The sequence below is a fragment of the Eriocheir sinensis genome, unplaced genomic scaffold, assembly GCF_024679095.1.
Source record: "Eriocheir sinensis breed Jianghai 21 unplaced genomic scaffold, ASM2467909v1 Scaffold1455, whole genome shotgun sequence".
NCBI lineage: Eukaryota > Metazoa > Arthropoda > Malacostraca > Decapoda > Varunidae > Eriocheir > Eriocheir sinensis.
The window spans coordinates 52,501-70,680 of record NW_026110801.1 but is presented as its reverse complement, the minus strand read 5'-3'; the positions used below and the strand labels follow the sequence as shown (position 1 = coordinate 70,680).

The 18,180-nt window shown below is 42.4% G+C and overlaps 1 protein-coding gene across 1 annotated transcript; it reads right to left on the bottom strand.

Annotated features, from left to right (window-relative positions):
- Window positions 1-1,334: 1,334 nt before the first annotated feature.
- Window positions 1,335-12,045, bottom strand: LOC126990119 (decapping and exoribonuclease protein-like). Its single transcript, XM_050848671.1, is given in 9 exon segments — window positions 1,335-1,755; window positions 2,137-2,224; window positions 2,226-2,270; window positions 2,430-2,640; window positions 6,229-6,356; window positions 6,734-6,829; window positions 7,124-7,275; window positions 7,874-8,132; window positions 11,778-12,045. Coding segments are annotated over 9 exon segments (1,245 nt in total). The 5' UTR covers window positions 11,840-12,045; the 3' UTR covers window positions 1,335-1,551.
- Between the last annotated feature and the right edge of the window lie 6,135 nt (window positions 12,046-18,180).

The window sequence follows — 18,180 nt, the reverse complement described above, 5'->3', positions numbered from 1 at the left end:
TTTTAAATGATGTCCAGCGGTGCAGCTGTGCTGGTTTTTTTTATACCTAGAGTGCAATTCTGAACCTTCTGAATCTCACAAAATTCAGAATAAGAGAAATGATGGTGGCACCAGAGCCATGGGGACCAACTCATAACTCATGGCCAGCTCTGTCAATGCCAGCAGAGCTCTAGATATGCCCTATCAATGTCTCTGAATGCCAGTACAGCAGCACTGAAGTTTCCCATGACAATGAATGTGGCTTGAGGGAGGCATTGATCAAATGTGGAATCAAGTTTGGTGCAGAGCACCTCTTCGGTTTCACACACCTCACTAGGAGCGTACACTGCAATAAGACTTAAAGCTCAGTGTGTGCTTCAGCCTGACTCACACTATACACTAGTCAGCCATAGTCTGGACCATGGTGTCTGTGTGGTCTAATTATGTATATAGATAGATATATGTAGACACATACACTCTCTCAATTATTCATTTCTGACCTCTGATGTTAGATCTAGATGCCTGTCAATCATGTGTTGTCAGGCACTCAATCTGCTCGTGTGTAGGGAAGGTGAGTGACTCAGGGCATTACAAGGGTGGAATATCAAAACATGATTGTAGATATACTGTAAATAGCATGCCATGAAGTTGGTATTTATATGAGACCATTTGCATTCACCTGCTGAGAACATTCCCTTCTTTAGCTTTTTCTTATTGTTTATATATGTGATATCATTAGCTTTCTAATCTACTTGTCCTTCCCCTCCACCCCATGAGCTAGAAAGGAACAGCTAATAATTATGATCATGCAATCATACACTGGCTTTCATACTCATATCTAGAGCTAAACTGACACAATATCTTGTTTTCTAAATTTACTTTATCATAATTATGCATACTTCATGTTGCACAGTTCTATATGTATCACCTCCCTCACACTAAGGACACATTCAGACTCCTCCACGGTGTATTGGTTAGCACATCTGCCTATGAATCCATGGGCCAGGGTTGAAATTCCAGCCTGAGTAGTCAGTGTGCAACTCACCAAGCTGTTCATCCTCCCTTTTGGACTGGTTGATAAATGGATACCTGGGGAAACCTAGGGAAGGTAAACTGCGGTAACCTGGATATTACACCAAAGCCGTGTCTGGGGTAATGGTTATGAAAACTGGGGCCATATGTAGTTTTAACATATGCCCCTAATTTTGCCTTGTGTGATACCTATGTGCATGCTTACACTTGTGGCTGGCAAGACAATACACTGCATACTATTATTATACAGACATGTACCATTTCCATCACTGTAAAAACACACACAGACACACACATACATTAGGATTACTAAAATATTGATAGATTGTCTTAATTATTTTTATTCCAACAATCACCACCAAGTCACCATCACCTCCCTGTAAAATGGACCACACTATGCTAAGCTAAACTACACATACACACACACATCCCATACAAGTACTGTTATCTAGACCTTAACCCTAATACTTCATAACTAAAATTAAGTCTAGTCTAGGTTATGGCCCAGGAAGGTGCAGGTGTTCTCCATTTTGAGTTATCTTATGACACAAACATCTGCTTATAGTACCACTCAGGTAAAAATGACCACTGAGGGTCGTGGCCCAGGTAGGTGCAGGTAATGTCCCCCCCGGCATGCCTCTCAAACTTGTACACGGTCTGTGGGTCGTCCACCAGCACGTTGCTCTTTACAAAGTCCAGGAAGTACCTCACGAACTTCAACATTACATCTGGGTTCCAGTATTCCTGCAGAGATGAAACAGCATTATGCACTTGACTATATTACAATGAGTTAGTTTGTCAAATAGAAAACACAGCACACTTTAACAATAAAATGTGATGAAATAAGGTAAAAAACAAGAGCAGAATTAAAAAACCCGCAGAAACAAGGAATACAGAACAGGAAAAATCATAATCAGTCAACCACTATAAGTAGGTGCTATTCAAATAATGATTCCTAGCAGAAAACTGAATAATTGAATTCAAAGGAAACAATATCCCATAGTATACATATTAAATGACACATATTCAAGATTAACTCTCCACATTACCACACATTGACTTGAGGATCTCATTACCCTAATAAATGATGTATTTGTCACATATGTATTAACTTGGCTGACATACCTGAGCTAACTTGGGGAGCTCCTCCACCTGGTAGGTCCGCAGGGTGTGGATGGTTCCGTAGTCATCCCGGAAGCCACACACCACCATGGATGCCCACCAGGTAAGACTGGCTCCACCACTTCACCATCTTGTACCTGTGGAGTGGAGTGAAGTGTGATGAAATGCAGGGTTTATACACATGGCAGTTCTGTTTTTTATTTTTTCAAGTTGCAGCAGCAACACAGGAGTAGTGGTAGTTGTTTTTGTTGATAATGATGATGTTTAGTTGCTTTCTGAAGATAATCTCTTCCTACCTGTGTAGTGTAATGTGTTCCTTCTCTGATGTCACTTCCTTGCAGGTCTTGAGCTCCACAAAGGACTTGAGGTCCCTGTGTGGAGATTTGTAGAGGCTTGGGTCTGCTCCGTCCACCTCGGCCCCATACACCAGTGAGTGTTCCCCGAGGGAGGAACGCACCATACAGCAGTACTCCTCGTTCTCATTCACCCCCTCACTGGGATCACCCCCTATACAGGTAAGAAGTGGAGAGATATATAAGTTATCCCTTGTAAAAAGAAACATGTGCACTGTTATGGGAAACTGACTGAGATTTTAGTTATGAAGTATTAGGGTTAATGCAATAAAGTCTTTCTATGAGGATGCATCTGCATGTGTCAAAATTAGTGGAGACACAAGTGAACATTTTGAGATAAAAGTGGGCTTGTGGCATGGGTGTGTCATGTCACCATGGTTGTTCACATAGCTGGGCGTTATCGCGATAAGTTATCGTGATACTTTATCGCTGATAACAAAATTGGGTTATCGGCCATCCGCTACTTATTTAAATATATATTGGTATCTTCGTTACTTTTGTAACCAAACTAGCGATAATCGCTACTTTTTTTCCGCCTCTTCGGTGAAGAGATTTCATACTTAGATCATCAACATTAAATCACTAGGTTATTTTTTATGTTAGACTAAAAAATCAATACATCAAAGAGTAAAATCATTTAACTTTGCCCCCAAAATGATTATTCACTACCTCAAATTTGATATTCCATATTCGTTTGTGACCATGCCATAGTATTGAAGGCACCCGGTGTTGTGTTATTTGGTGTCCCATCGTCAAAAGCTGGCACTTTTGTTTACAAACACTGGTCTCTCGTGAACTGAGCATGTTCAGACCAGTAAGCGTAGCCCTGTACAGTCTCACAAAGCTTTTTAACACATTAAGAGTTGCTGGAAGGCTGAATCAGACAAACAGTACCACCATCTTCGCCTTTTCTTGAACGACACTCTGCACATATATACAACTCGTACAGTGTCGTTTTAGAAACAGCGAGGATGGTGGTAGTGGTGCTGTATGTCTGATTCAGCCTTCCAGCAACTCTTAATTATGGTTAAAAAGCTTTGTGAGAATGTATAGGTCTATGCTTGCTGCTCTGAGCATGCGCAGTTCACGAGAGACCAGTGTTTGTAAACAAAAGCGCCAGCTTTTGACGCTGGGGACGCCAAACAACACAACACCGGTTCAGGCTTTTCTAATATTACCGTTCATATGTACGTGTCAACGTGTGGTTTTCAGGTTTTATAAGTTTTCTAAAATACAGATGATGAAAATATGAATTCATCCATGTTTTTTTATTAGAAATATCAATATAGTATCGTTTTAGCCTATCAGACTTATCGCTAGCTAGTATCGGAATTGTAGCTTTACAGGAAATCCCCTATATACGAAAGGGTTAGGGACTGAAAAAACCTTTCGTTTATCGATTTTTCGTATATCGAAGCCATTTCCCCCATAGGATTGTTAATAAATAGGGGGGTTAGGGACCAGCGCCAGCAAAAAAAAAAAAAAAAAAAAAAAAAAAAAGTTAAATATAACTATGCTTAAAAGCAATTTACTACTCACAATACAATGAAACGCAAGGCTCATAAATAATTAAAAACAATTACCATTTCCTGTTCCTTTACTGTTATAGAAATGCATTACATATGTTAGGACAATCCCCTCTAATTCGTCACTACAACTCATCACTTAACATTGCCAATGTTTACTTCCCAAGCTGTGAAAGGCCAGTTTCGACTCTCGTGCCCGAAACACGTGCCAAACAGTACACCACCATCACTCAAGCCCCCCCAACCCCTCCAGCACCCTCACCATTCCTCACGCTGGCTGGGATGTGTTTCGGATTCGAGTCGAAGCAAGGGTTCTAAACTGGCAACGCTTAAGTGATGAGCGTTGAAGTGGAGGGGACTGGACATGGACACTTGCTGCCTAATCACTGCGGTGTGTGTGTGAGCCTGTGAATGACCTGTACCAGCACCGATATAGACATCGGGTACCTAAACAGTGGCGCGGAAACTGTCGTACTTTTCGTATATGCGAAGCATGTCTTTCGTGAACCGAAAATTGTCCTATATTTTTCACTTTCGTATATCCGAATTTTCGTACATCGAGCTTTCGTATATCGGGGATTTCCTGTATATCGGCTATCGGTTATCGCCTATATTTGTGTCTCCAGTTAACGAATATCGGTTATCACCGATAAGGTTTTTCATTATCAGTTATCGGTTATCGGGAATAAGGTTTTCTGTTATCGTGCCCAGCTATGGTTGTTCAATATTTATATGGATGGTGTTATGAGAGAAATGAAGGGCAAAGTTGGGAAAGTTGGAGTAAAAATGTAGGCTGAGGGAAGGAAGTAGGCGCTGAATTCAATCTTATTTGCTGATGACACAGTGCTCATTGCAGAAAATGAAAGTGACTTACAAAATTTGGTCAATGTTTTTGATAGTGTCTGTAATAGGAGAAAGCTGAAAGTAAATGTCAACAAAAGTAAAGTAATGGTTTGTGAGCGGAGTAGAAGTGAGGTTGTGGATTTTGTATGCCCATATAGAGTGGGCTTTGAATATGAAAAAGAATGCAAAATAATTTTGAATGGTGAAGAAATGGAGGAGGTTAATGAGTTTAAGTACCTTGGATCAGTTATGTGTAAGCATGGTGGTACAGAAGGATAGACAAGAGAAAGGGCATTGCAAGGAAGAAAGGTGATGGGGTCTTTGGGACGTATCATGAATGGCAGAATTGTGAGCATGGAGGTAATGAGGGATTTCAGAAATACAGTAATAGTACCAACCCTCACATATGCAAGTGAAACATGGGCCTGGTATGAAAGTCAGAGGTCTAGAGTGCAGGCAGTGGAAATGAGTTATTTGAGGAGTGCATGTGGTGTGAGTAGAATGGATGGAATGAGTAATGAATGGGTGTATGAGCATTTTGGAATATGTCACAGGGGTGAAGGGAAGAAGTGAAGCGACAGACTTTAAAGTGGTTTGGCCACATGGAGCGAATGGAGGAGAGTAAGATGACCAGGAGGGTGTATGTGAGTGAGATAGAGGGAGGGAATGTTAGAGGACGACCTTCAGTGAAATGAAAAGATAGGGTGCAGGAGTACGTTAGGGAGAGGGGTGAAAGATCCTTGAGAAACTTTGAGCAGGCAAGGAGGGAGTGTCTGGATAGAGAAAGATGGAAACTCTTTTGCCATGGCCATCCCCTGGTGGGAGCTCCTAGGAGCAGGCGTCAAAGATGAATGAATGAAAACATGACCAAGATGGTTGGGATATAGAACTGCCACTGTATTTGCTGTGGCATTGTAGAGCTTGCCATGACATGATACTGACTGAACAAAATGATTCACTAGGCAACACTATAAGCTTGGAAGAATTACCATATGAGCAAGGCAACTGGGGCAGATGGTGGGTACTGGTCACAAGTAATAAGGTATACATATATTAATATGGTTAATCATACCAGCCAGCCCAGGGATACAAATAATGGGGTTCCTGACTTGCTTATAGCTGGGTGTCCTTTATAAACACAGATGTAAATGTTACCATAGTACAGTGATAGTCCTACATCATAATTTTTTTTTTTTACAACAAAGGAGACAGCTCAAGGGCACAAAAAAAGTAAACAATAATAAAAAAAAGCCCGCTACTTGCGGCTCACAAAAAGAATCTAAAGAGGTGGCCGAAAGAGAGGTCAAAGAGGTCAATGAACCCATCACACTGCAAGGAGGAGTGAGGCTTAACATCATGGGCTGTCAACTAACCGTCTATCATGTACTGCTCAAACTTGTACCCCCACGAGGACATCATCTTCTGGACCTCCGTCTCTGTGACTTCCTGAGCGTGCTTCTCAGCTGTATCGTATGCGCACAGGTAGATGGTCTTGCGGAATCTGTCACCACAGCCAAAGAAGTGCATGCAGTTATTGGGAGAAATGAGAATCAATATGAAGAGCAACTTTGTGACAAGGGAGTTTAGTATATGGGCATGACTGTGCAGAGTGTTTGAGTCCTGACTGTGCTGGTAAGAAATGTCTGACTAGGAACCATAAAAATTATGATGACTTTGGGGAATGGATTCTGAAGGACATGAGTAATACATCTACGGAATGAATACTAATGAAGGAAGAATAAATAGATATATGCATGACTTGTCACTAGAAGCAGTAATAATCAGAAAATGTACTTGGTTATGACAGTATTGTGCATGTGTCTCTAAAGTTATGTCTTGATCTCCCGCCTACATATTGTCAGACTGTGGATGCAGTACCTGGTTGCACACACAATCCACCCTTCTCTGCCCTCGTAAGGGGTGCACAGAAGCTTGGTGAGCAGTCCTCTGAAGCAGACAAAATCTGTTGACAGACTAACCAGGCCAAAAAATAAGTACATCTTGAAATGATATGTGATCCAACTTAATAATAAGGAAGGGTGCCTTAAAACACTGGAAATACGATAGCAGAATTACTGAGAAAAAAATATATAACACCACATAAATCATTCATTATGTAGAAGACATTAATGTGACAAGCTACCACATCTAGTTGCTAAACTTATGCCTAAATTTAAACAGTTTGGACATATGGAAACAATGTTGTGGCCACCATTTGCCCTCCTCCTCCCTCTCCCCAACCCAACACACACAAGCACACACACTCACCATAGCAGTGGGCCGCCAACAGATTTTACGGTGTGAAACTTTGCAGAGTTCAGGAGGATCCAGTGTAGCAAGCGGTCAAGCCTCTCCTTCTTTGTCTCGTCGTAGTTCTTCCTCACCACTTTGTCCATGGCCAAGTTCAAGTCAAAGTTAACCTGGTGATACAAATTTCATCCTTCAGTGACCCAGAATTTAAAAAGTTACATTCATTTCCTGTCAAGAAAAGATTCAAGGTTATTTGTCAAAAGTCTTAATAACATGATGCTTTCATGAATAACATACATCCAACTGTTTTACAATATTTATTGATTTTTCATTCAAGATAATTTGAAAATCTCTGAATCCTGTTGGTAAGCACTGAAATCCCCTAAGATTGAGGTTACAGCTGAGGGAGAGTGAGTGAGGATATAACTATATGCATGAATGCATCATATAACCTATTGTTTCATTTCACGGGAAAAATATCAAACAATAATAATGATATTTCTCTGACATAAGTATTGGTATGAGATAGTAAAATATACTGATTTAAGTATATTTGAGCAAGCAAGGAGGGAGTGTCTGGATAGAGAAAGTTGGTGGGAGCTCCTAGGAGTAGGCGTCGATGAAATGAATGAATGAATAAGTTCTCAAGTTTCTGACACAATCATATAAAAAAAAAAAATAAATAAATAAATAAATAAATAAATAAATAAAATAATAGAAGAAAATTGAACAAGGCCTTAACATGCACAAAGCTCTGTGAGCCAGCACCTGCTTGTCCCCCGTCCAGTTCATGTGGATGAAGTGAAGGTTGCGCTGGTCACGGCAGAAACGCCGATGCTCGTCCAGCGAAAAATCCCCAAGAAACATGGGTTTGCGAATTTCAGTTGGTCCGTTGCCATACCGCCGGTGAGGATGAACCCTGAGGCATGCCAGGGGGGAGGCAAACCTTGGAGACTCGCTGGTCTGGGCCATTGTTGGTACTATGTCGCTCCGTTGCCTCTTGGCTGGAGGGTTGACCAGCTCAGGCCTAAGGGAGGTGGAATGGATGTGAGTTCTGTGTGGTGCAGCCGAGGACCAATGGTGACTGGCTATTGTCCTAAGAATATATACACTACCTCAAACAAAAAGTAAAGCTGTGGCTTGAGCCTGAGACTAGCAAGTAGCTTTTCCAGGAACAAGTTCTCCATATTTTATCCTCATTGCCATTTAGATATGAGAAGATAAGAGAAGACCTAATCCACATTAATCCCTCCCAGTGATGTAAGCATATTTCTCAATACTGTCTTAAGAACTTAATCCTAGGAGTGAGAACACAACTTTTTCCTGAAATTTAAGAGGACATTAGGGTCATACATTAACACATTGAAATACATTTAACCAAAATTAGTCCTCTTGATTGCACACATAATGATTTGTTGGGCCCATAAATCTAACTAAAATGGAAATGAAAGCATCAATGGGCAAGGTGGTAGGAAACAGGGCGAGGCATGAAGAAAATCTGATAAGATGTCAACAGTCATACATTAACTCATTCAGAAATACATTTAACCATTCACAGTCCTCATGAGTGGATATATAATGATTTGTTGTGCCCTCAAATCTAAATGAAGTGCATAGGAAACCATCAGAGGCCCCGGGCGGGAGGGCACAGGACGAGGGAGGAAGGAATGTGGCAAGATGGCAACTGTTTGGGCCACCTTAGAGTTTTACCTCATGAATGCAGATAAAATAATTTGCTGTGCCCTCAAATCTAACTAAAATGTATAGGGAAGCATCAGAGGCCCATGGCGGGAGGGTACAGGGCGAGGGATGGAGGAGCCTGCCGAGTTGGTCACAGTTTGGGCCTTGTGATAGTTTTCTCCTCATGACTGGATATATAATGACTTCTTATGCCCTTGAATCTAACTAAAACACATGAGAAAGCATCATAAGCCCAGGGCGGGAGGGCACAGGGCGAGAGCAAAAGGGGTGTGTAGCGAAGTGGACTCAGGTGGTCACATTTTGTCATAGTTATATTTTATCCTAATGATTGCACTTATAATGAGTTTCTGTGCCCTTAAATCTAACTCTACTGCATAAAAAAGCATCAGACACCCAGGGCGGGAGGGGTGTGTAGCGAGGTTGATTCGTTGGTCACATTTTATCCTAGTTATAGTTTATCCTCATGATCAGATATATTAGGACTCTCTATGCCCTTAAATAAAACCAAAACGCATAGGGAAGCATCAGAGAGCATGGCGGGAGGGGTGTGGAGCAAGGTTGATTCATTGGTCACATTTTATCCTAGTTATAGTTTATCTTCGTGATCGGATATATAATGACTTTCTAGGCCCTTAAATATAACGAAAACGCATAGGGAACCATCAGAGGGCCAGGGCGGAAGGGGAGTAGCAAGGTGGGGTCAGGTGGTCACAGTTTGCCTTTGTGATGGTGTTCTCCTCGTGACTGAATATATAATGACCCTCTATGCCCTTAAATATAACCAAAAGGAATAGGGGAGCATCAGAAGGCCATGGCGGGAGAGGGCGTAGGGCGGCATGCGAGGTGGTCACAGGTTGCCTTTGTGATAGTGTTCTCCTCATGACTGAATATATAACGACCCTCTATGCCCTTAAATATAACTAAAACGCATAGGGAAGCATCAGAGGGGCATGGCGGGAGAGGGCATAGAGCGGCATGTGAGGTAGTCACAGTTTGCCTTCGTGACAGTGTTCTCCTCATGACTGAATATATAACGACCCTCTATGCCCTTAAATCTAACCAAAACGCATAGGGAACCATTAGAGGGCCAGGGCGGAAGGGGTGTAGCAATGTGGACTCAAGTGGTCACAGTTTGTCTTCGTGACAGTGTTCTCCTCATGACTGAATATATAACGACCCTCTATGCCCTTAAATATAACCAAAACGCAAAGGGAACCATTAGAGGGCCAGGGCAGAAGGGGTGTAGCAATGTGGACTCAAGTGGTCACAGTTTGCCTTCGTGACAGTGTTCAGAACACAGTAGGCCGGTGGGGATTAGGAGCCCCTAGGAGCACAGCGGTAGAGGCCGTCAGAGGAGATATGGGATGGAGTATGTTCAAGGAAAGAATTGTAAAGGGCAAGTTGGGCTTCCTTAAGAAAATTGAAAAGAGTAGTGAGGAGAGATGGGCAAAGAAAATACTGCAAGAAAGTGGAAACAAGTCCACCTGGGGGAAAGAGTTAGAGAGGTGGAAAAGGAGAGAACACCTGAGGGAAGAGTGGAATGAAATGGAGATCAGGGATGTGAAGAAGGCAGTAGAAAGGAACGGACAAGTCAAATGGCAGGAAGGAATGAGTGGCAAGTCAACGCTAAAATGGTACAGCAGGAAACAGAAACCAGAGGGAGTACACTGGCATGTAGGAGACTGGGGGAGCAAACTATTGTTTAAAGCAAGAACAGGAACCCTGGAGGTAAACGGCAGGAACAGGGACGGGGGAAACCAGGACTGTAGCTGTAGGACAGGGCAGATGGAAACAGTAGAACACCTAATAGTGGAATGCAGCAACTATGAGAGGCAGAGAGGGGAGTTGGTGGCAGGAGTAGTTATGGTAATAGGCGGAGAGGAGTGGGCTAGGAGACTAGAGGAGGAAAACGGGGCGATCGGCACGGTGTTGGGGCTGTATGGAGACAAAAAGGAAACGGAAAGAAGAATGGTAAAGTTGGCAAAAGTGTTCCTCGCGCAGTGCTGGGAAAAAAGGGCACAAATGTCTGAATAAGTGAATATAAGTGGCTTTATTTCAGGTTAGAAAATTACATAACGCTGAAAAGAAAGTTGTGTGAATAAGAAGGGAGGAACGAGAGGAGGAGGACCTAAGAAGCGATACAAAGCGTTACAGGTCAAAAGAAGAAGAAGAAGAATATATAACGACCCTCTATGCCCTTAAATATAACCAAAACGCAAAGGGGAGCATCAGAGGGGCATGGCGGGGGAGGGTGTAGGACGGCAACCGAGGTGGTCACAGTTTGCCTTCATGACAGTGTTCTCCTCATGACTGAATATATAACGACCCTCTATGCCCTTAAATCTAACCAAAACACATGGGGAAGCATCAGAGGGGCATGGCGCGGGGGGCGGCAGGCGAGGTGGTCACAGTTTGCCTTCGTGACGGTGTTCTCCTCATGACTGAATATATAAAGACCCTCTATGCCCTTAAATCTAACCAAAACACATGGGGGAGCATCAGAGGGGCATGGCGGGGGAGGGCGTAGGACGGCAAGCGAGGTGGTCACAGTTTGCCTTCGTGACGGTGTTCTCCTCATGACTGAATATATAATAACCCTCTATGCCCTTAAATATAACCAAAACACATGGGGAAGCATCAGAGGGGCATGGCGGGGGAGGGCGTAGGACGGCAAGCGAGGTGGTCACAGTTTGCCTTCGTGACAGTGTTCTCCTCATGACTGAATATATAACGACCCTCTATGCCCTTAAATATAACCAAAACACATGGGGAAGCATCAGAGGGGCATGGCGGGGGAGGGCGTAGGACGGCAAGCGAGGTGGTCACAGTTTGCCTTCGTGACGGTGTTCTCCTCATAACTGAATATATAACGACCCTCTATGCCCTTAAATATAACCAAAACACATGGGGAAGCATCAGAGGGGCATGGCGCGGGGGGTGGCAGGCGAGGTGGTCACAGTTCGGGCCTCACCGCTCCATGATGCCGTCCTCCTGCGGCCTGCTATGTTGTTGTAACGCCGCCCACTCGTTCATGCCACACGGTCCTGGGTATCCACGTGGTCCTCGGGTCTGCTGGGATGTCCTCGCGCACCTCAAGCCCCTGTTGGTGACGCCGCCGCTCGCCCGCCCATTGTTGTTTGTTTGTGGGGCCTTACGCTTAGGGCTTCACCTTCCTAACGGCATCACCATCACACAAGCTTCTGATGGTGCTGATGGTGAGGACCGCGTTGTCGCTCTCCACCTCCATATTGTCGTACTTTAGGGAAGAAAAGAACAGTTAGGTTAGGTTAGGTTCAGAAAAATAGTGCCTCAGTTCAGATTGATTGATTGATTGATGGTTTATTGTTGCAAGTAAATAACAAAGGAGAAGGGAGTAACATGCCATCCCAACCCCCAGGCAGTACATATATGTGAAGTATAGGGTATTATAAGTGTGCACTGTGAAGTAACTAAGTGCATGTTGTGAAGTATAGAACTATAACGATCCAGTACTTATAAAGAGTGTTTCGCTTATGTGAGGTTGTGAAGTATATAACTATAATAGAAGTGTTGAGAAAGATCGAGCTAGGACCTAAGAAACGATAGAAAGCGTTACAGATCTCATGAATAAGATATATAGTGAGGAAAGTTACGTACTTTTGAAAAGGAAAGTGTGTGAATAAGAAGAGAGGACCGAGAGGAGGAGGACTTAAGAAGCGATAGCCTACAAAGCCTTAAAATTAAGAGGGAGAAGTGTGAATTTAAGATTGTGGTGCGGTTGTTTTATAGTGAGGAGGTGATGCGGGGAAACAATGAATTATTCTGTGTATTTATTTGGTAAGTAATTTTCTTGTACATTGTAATATCACCTCTAGGATTAAATTTATTCTTTAGATTGTATTAGCAGGACCACAATGGAAATAAGTATATGGACTTTCTCAAAATAATGGTCGTACGTACGTGTTTCCGGTTCGGGGAGGAGATCTCGAGTGACAGGGAACAAGAAATTCACTCTGCCACGTATCTATAAACAAGTAGTGTATATACATTATTACAAATCGCAAGTTAATGCTGATATACAGCGGAGATAACTTTGATTCTTCCGAGGACGGGAGTATATATATAGGCTATAGCCCTTGAAGGATTCTTCCTCCAAGCTATAGCCGCCATTAGCTGTGACGTCATAAGCTGGCCTGGCACAACAGTAGCAGCCAACACAACGGCCACAGGCGGTTACCTGCTTCAAACAACTTAGTGATATTAGCCCCGGCCACCTCTGATCCAAGCTGCTCTCTTCAGGTATGTTAATTGTGTGCGTTGCTTGTACATTATGACATCAAGAGGATAGGCGGTGGCTGAGTGGTTAGCGTGCGGGCCCCGCATTCACCGTGCCATGGACAACGTCGGTTCGAATCCCCACGCTACCAACTGGGATTTTTCAGTCACCGCCGAGTGGCCTAAGGGCCACTTTCACAGTCGTCTGGTATGAACCGTAACCCAAGGCCCTACCATCCTGCTAGCAGCCGTTACCATCGCCTCGATCCGCTTTCACAGTCGCTGTTTTCATGGTATCGGCGACTACCAGCGTGGTAATGATCATGATAAGACGAAGGCGCGTGATTCGGTAGAGTTGGTATGCCGGAGCGGCGGGAATTGTCAACTTTCCTTCAGCTGAGCCGCTCAAACCTGCTGATAGCCTAATCTTTCCTAGGGACAACATGTGACTGACAAGTATTAAAGTTCTGTTGTATAGCAGATGTCAGAAAGGCAGATTATTCACCTATATTCATTACGCTCACTTGTTCATACTTATTTAGCAGACTTCACATTTATTCTTTATACATAACAGTACACGGCTGATGTCATTGTATGTATGCCCCATGCATACATATTAGGCTACCTACAGTAATACGAAAGTTTGACCGAGAAGGCATAACAGGTGAATAACTGTGACAAGTATTAAAGTCCTCCCTTCTCCTTTATTGTGTATTTTGCAACAATAAACCACCTTACCAGCGCTACAGGCGGAGATGTAAAAAAAAAAAAAAAAAAAAAAGACAGGTGCTAAAATACCACAAGGGGAATGACATGTGCAGGAGATTGATCGTGTGCCTGAACAACAACCTCTGACTCCACAGGTGACTATATTTTATCACGTCTGTAGGTTACCCGACAATTCTTTGCTTTAGACACATATGCCTATAAAGGGTAATGGGTAATAGATGTAATACTGTACTCATTAGATAATTAACTGGATTCCTCTCCGCTCTATATACATGAACACACATCAAAACAGCTCCAGTCTAAATTAATGTCCGTACTCATTGGGGGGCCTTGGATTGGGAGTTTATGTGCTGGTTAGGCCAGAGTGATTGGGGCTGGAGGTATTATCACTTTGAAGACTACCCGATATTTTTTGAATGCTCATGAAGGTGCATGGAGTAAAGTTTCATATAAATGAGTGTTTAACCAATGAAGTAAAGTGGGTAAATGTGTAGTTTAGCTCTGCCTCCTCTAAATACCTCATAAGCTTTTATATATGTCAGGTTTATAGGTGAAAAAACACTCACGTCACACGCACGTCAACAAGGGCCTCCACTGTCACGTTGTGTTATTTAAGGTGGAAAGAGCACTATTTATTTGTTTATTTATTTATTATTATTTTATTATCTGCGCGAACCTCTTCTCATATGGCTTAATTGGTGCTGATTGGGCTACAAGTTCAGCATTACATTTGTGGCATATTGGGTCATGGGAATCTTATTGTAAAAGATCTCAACCATGTTTTCTTCTCTCACCTTCGACTATACGTTTAGTTTTTTCTTCACTGCACCACCTGAGTTGAGCTTTTTCCCTGCTCTCCTTGGTGATGCAAAGCACTTATAAATCCCAAGTTCATATAGATGTATATCCGAGGACAATGGTCACAACCGCCGCGTCAAGCCTAAAAGCACCAGAAATTGCTCTTTACTGTCCCTACAGTGTTGAGACAGGAACTCCAGGCCGCTCGAGTCCTCAAGATCAGTGACATAACTTACCCGTTCATCGCATACAAAATATAGACAGCGTTTGAAAATCATTATATCAGGTACCTATATAGTGGACTGAAGCATCAGACATTTGAAAGTTACTCCACGGAGCGTCAAAATATCGCATGTAGCAATAATTATCGTAGCCTGGCAATGACGCTTCCTGTTTTCTACGGGCTGAAAAGCAGATTGTACGCATAGCAGTAACTGCTTATCCTTGTAAAATGCTAAGGTAAAGTTAGGTGAATACGCAAAGCTGAGCGTGGCCTCGGTGCTCATCACCGTCACAATGACCCATAAGCTCGTGGCGGGAAATAATTACCGGGACACAGGGCCAGTTTGATCCGGGTTACCACAGTTTACCTTTCCCAGGTTCCCCAGGTACCCATTCATCGACCAGCCCGAATGGGAGGATGAACAGCTGGGGGCTGTGCGCCGACTGCCCGGAACGGGATTCGAGCCTGGCCCGCGCATTTTAGCTAGGCGTGCTAACCACTGCACCACAGAGGCATTATGTAACGAAGAGCAACTACACAAAGGGAAGTAGTCGGTGTTTGCTAATCATCACCAAGACAATATATATATATATATATATATATATATATATATATATATATATATATATATATATATATATATATATATATATATATATGCTTGCATATTAGTTATTAGTACATCAGTGGCTTATGATTGATATCGCAATTGTTTATCATGTAATATGTAATTTGTTTTTTATAAGTGATGATAAAACATGCCCATGGGTTGGCCACTCTCTCGGGGGGCGGTCAACCGGCCACGACCGACACCCGGCACCCGCTGTGTATCCTGTCCCCTGCCGGCCAGGTAAGGGCTCGGCCAAGGAGTCCGGAGCATAGTCTCTAGACTGCCATTCTTGAAACAAACGATACAAACAAAAGTGAGGAACTCATGTGTGTGTAGGGGTGCAAAATATTTGCTACTTAGAAAAATGTTTTTTTTCGGCAGCCACATTTAGTTACACCGTCAGTGTGTCACGTACAATGAGTAACTTCGCTGTACATTAGACTGATTAGAGGATCCACAGTTGGGGGTAGACTTAACTGGGCACTGGTTAGGAGACCAACCAGCCGTCTCCTCGCTGCCAAGACCGAATGTGAGATCTCTCAGGGAACAGTAAACCAAGAGTCTTTCGAGAGTACACCTGCAAACGCTGGAAGAGAAAGAAGACTTGATTGTCTTCTTTTGAAGAAAGTAAACTTCTCTGCTAGCTGTCGGGGTCAAAATATGAGAAAAAAAAAATAACATCCCAAGAAAGTTAAAATGAAGGAGTTTCTCCTCTCTCCTCAGCGTTCTTCTTCTTCTTCTTCTTCTTCTTCTTCTTCTTCCTTTTCTTCTTCTTCTTCTTCTTTTTACTACTACTACTACTACTACTACTACTACTACTACTACTACTACTACTACTACTACCACTACTACTACTACTACTACACTACATAAAAGATACCTCCACCCATGTTTATTTTCCCGGCACATAATCATGGAGGGCTCCAAAGCTTGGAGGTCATTAGCCCCAACTCTGTTCGCTAATGACTGTGGCATCCAACCGTATCACTAATACTACTTAGCACTAAACTACTACTACTACTACTACTACTACTACTACTACTGTTTTCACTACTATGGATTGTTGCCCAGAAAATAGAATACGAACACGAAGAACATAGTCTGAATTCCTATAAAAAAGTAAAGGAAAAGAAGAGGAAAAAGAAGAAGAAAAAGGAGAAGAGGAAGAAGAGTGAGTAAAAAAGACTAGAGATGAAGAAATGGAAAGTGGAAACAAAAAACAATTAACCTTACAGCCTGATTGATGTTACGAGAAGAGGACGGACTGACAGACATAAAACAGATTTAAAGCACACATTACGATAAGAAACGTATTGCATCACAGGAAAAAGTGACGTGTAGAGATAGTGTGTGTGTGTATGTGTGTGTGTGTGTGTGTGTGTGTGTGTGTGTGTGTGTGTGAGATAATAGATTTCTCCGAACTGAGGATTTAGTGGAAGCTTACCTGCCTTGTGGTGGAACTGAATGATATATCGAAGCCTGTCATACGATATCCCAATCCCTTATGCAAGTGTTGACCAGCATCTTCACTCTTTCATCCCTTTCATCGGTAGACTCTGGAGCAGCCTTCCTTTTCCTGTATTTCTTCCTGCCTATGACTTAAACGCTTTTGACCCTCTTTCGGCTTCTCCATCAGCTATTTGCAGGAGCAGCAGCGCCCGTAATCTTCTTTTTTTTTTCTTGCCCTTGAGTTGCCTCCTTTCCTGTAACAAAATAAATATTCAAGTAAAATAAACAGTAACTTGATTAATAATTTAGCGACTTTTTGTTTTAATTAATAAGGAAATTTTGATTGAAGAACACACGATTTGAGTTTATGAAGTTAGTTTTCTTTTACCTACCTTGCTCTTCGTTTCTCCCCTTCTCTCTCTCTCTCTCTCTCTCTCTCTCTCATTTTGTTCTTTTTATTCTTATTCTTGTCCTTATTTCCTTCCTCATTTCCTTTTCTTCTCCTCGCCCTCCTCCTCTTCTTCCTTTATTTCATCATCATCATCATCATCATCATCATAATCACCATAATATATCGTCTCTCATTCTATTGTTTTACTATACATATACTTATCCTATTCGTCATCTATTGCTACGTTGATTGAACTGGAGTGCACGACTTTATACTCTTTTTGTCTGGACTGAATCTGAAACGAAATTGGCAATAAGAGGGATTAAGTTTTTTTTTACTCTAACTCTGAACTAATGACGATGATGATGATGACGATGATGATCCGTGTCCTTGCCTCCAGTCTTGCCTGCTTATACCTCTCTTTCATGTCTTCCACGTGTTTGACCTCGAGCGAGCATTGTGCTTTTTTCTCCCCCCCTTACCCCGTCCATTATCCTCTCCACCTCCCTCTTCTAAAGGTACAGTAAAGGTACAAAGTTGGAGGGGAGGGTACGATTGACATGTTCTCTTTATGAGGTCCGCTTCTGATTGTTGTTGTTGTTCTTGTTGTTGGTGGTGGTGTTGCTGTTGTTGTTTTCTTCTTGTTCTTGTTTTTTTGTTCATGTTCTTCTTTTCTTCTTTATCTATTTAGTATATATGAATGAATTTGTATATGGATTGTGTGTAGCGTGTTCTGTATATAAAGTCTTTATTACTGCTATTTGGGATAGATAAAGCTATATTTACATTCGTTAGTGACAAAGAATACAACTGGATAACACGTACCAAGGATACTAAATGTTAAACTCCAGAATCCTTTAACACACACACACACACACACACGATGATTGAGAGAATGATTTGGTCCGTCTACACTCCTT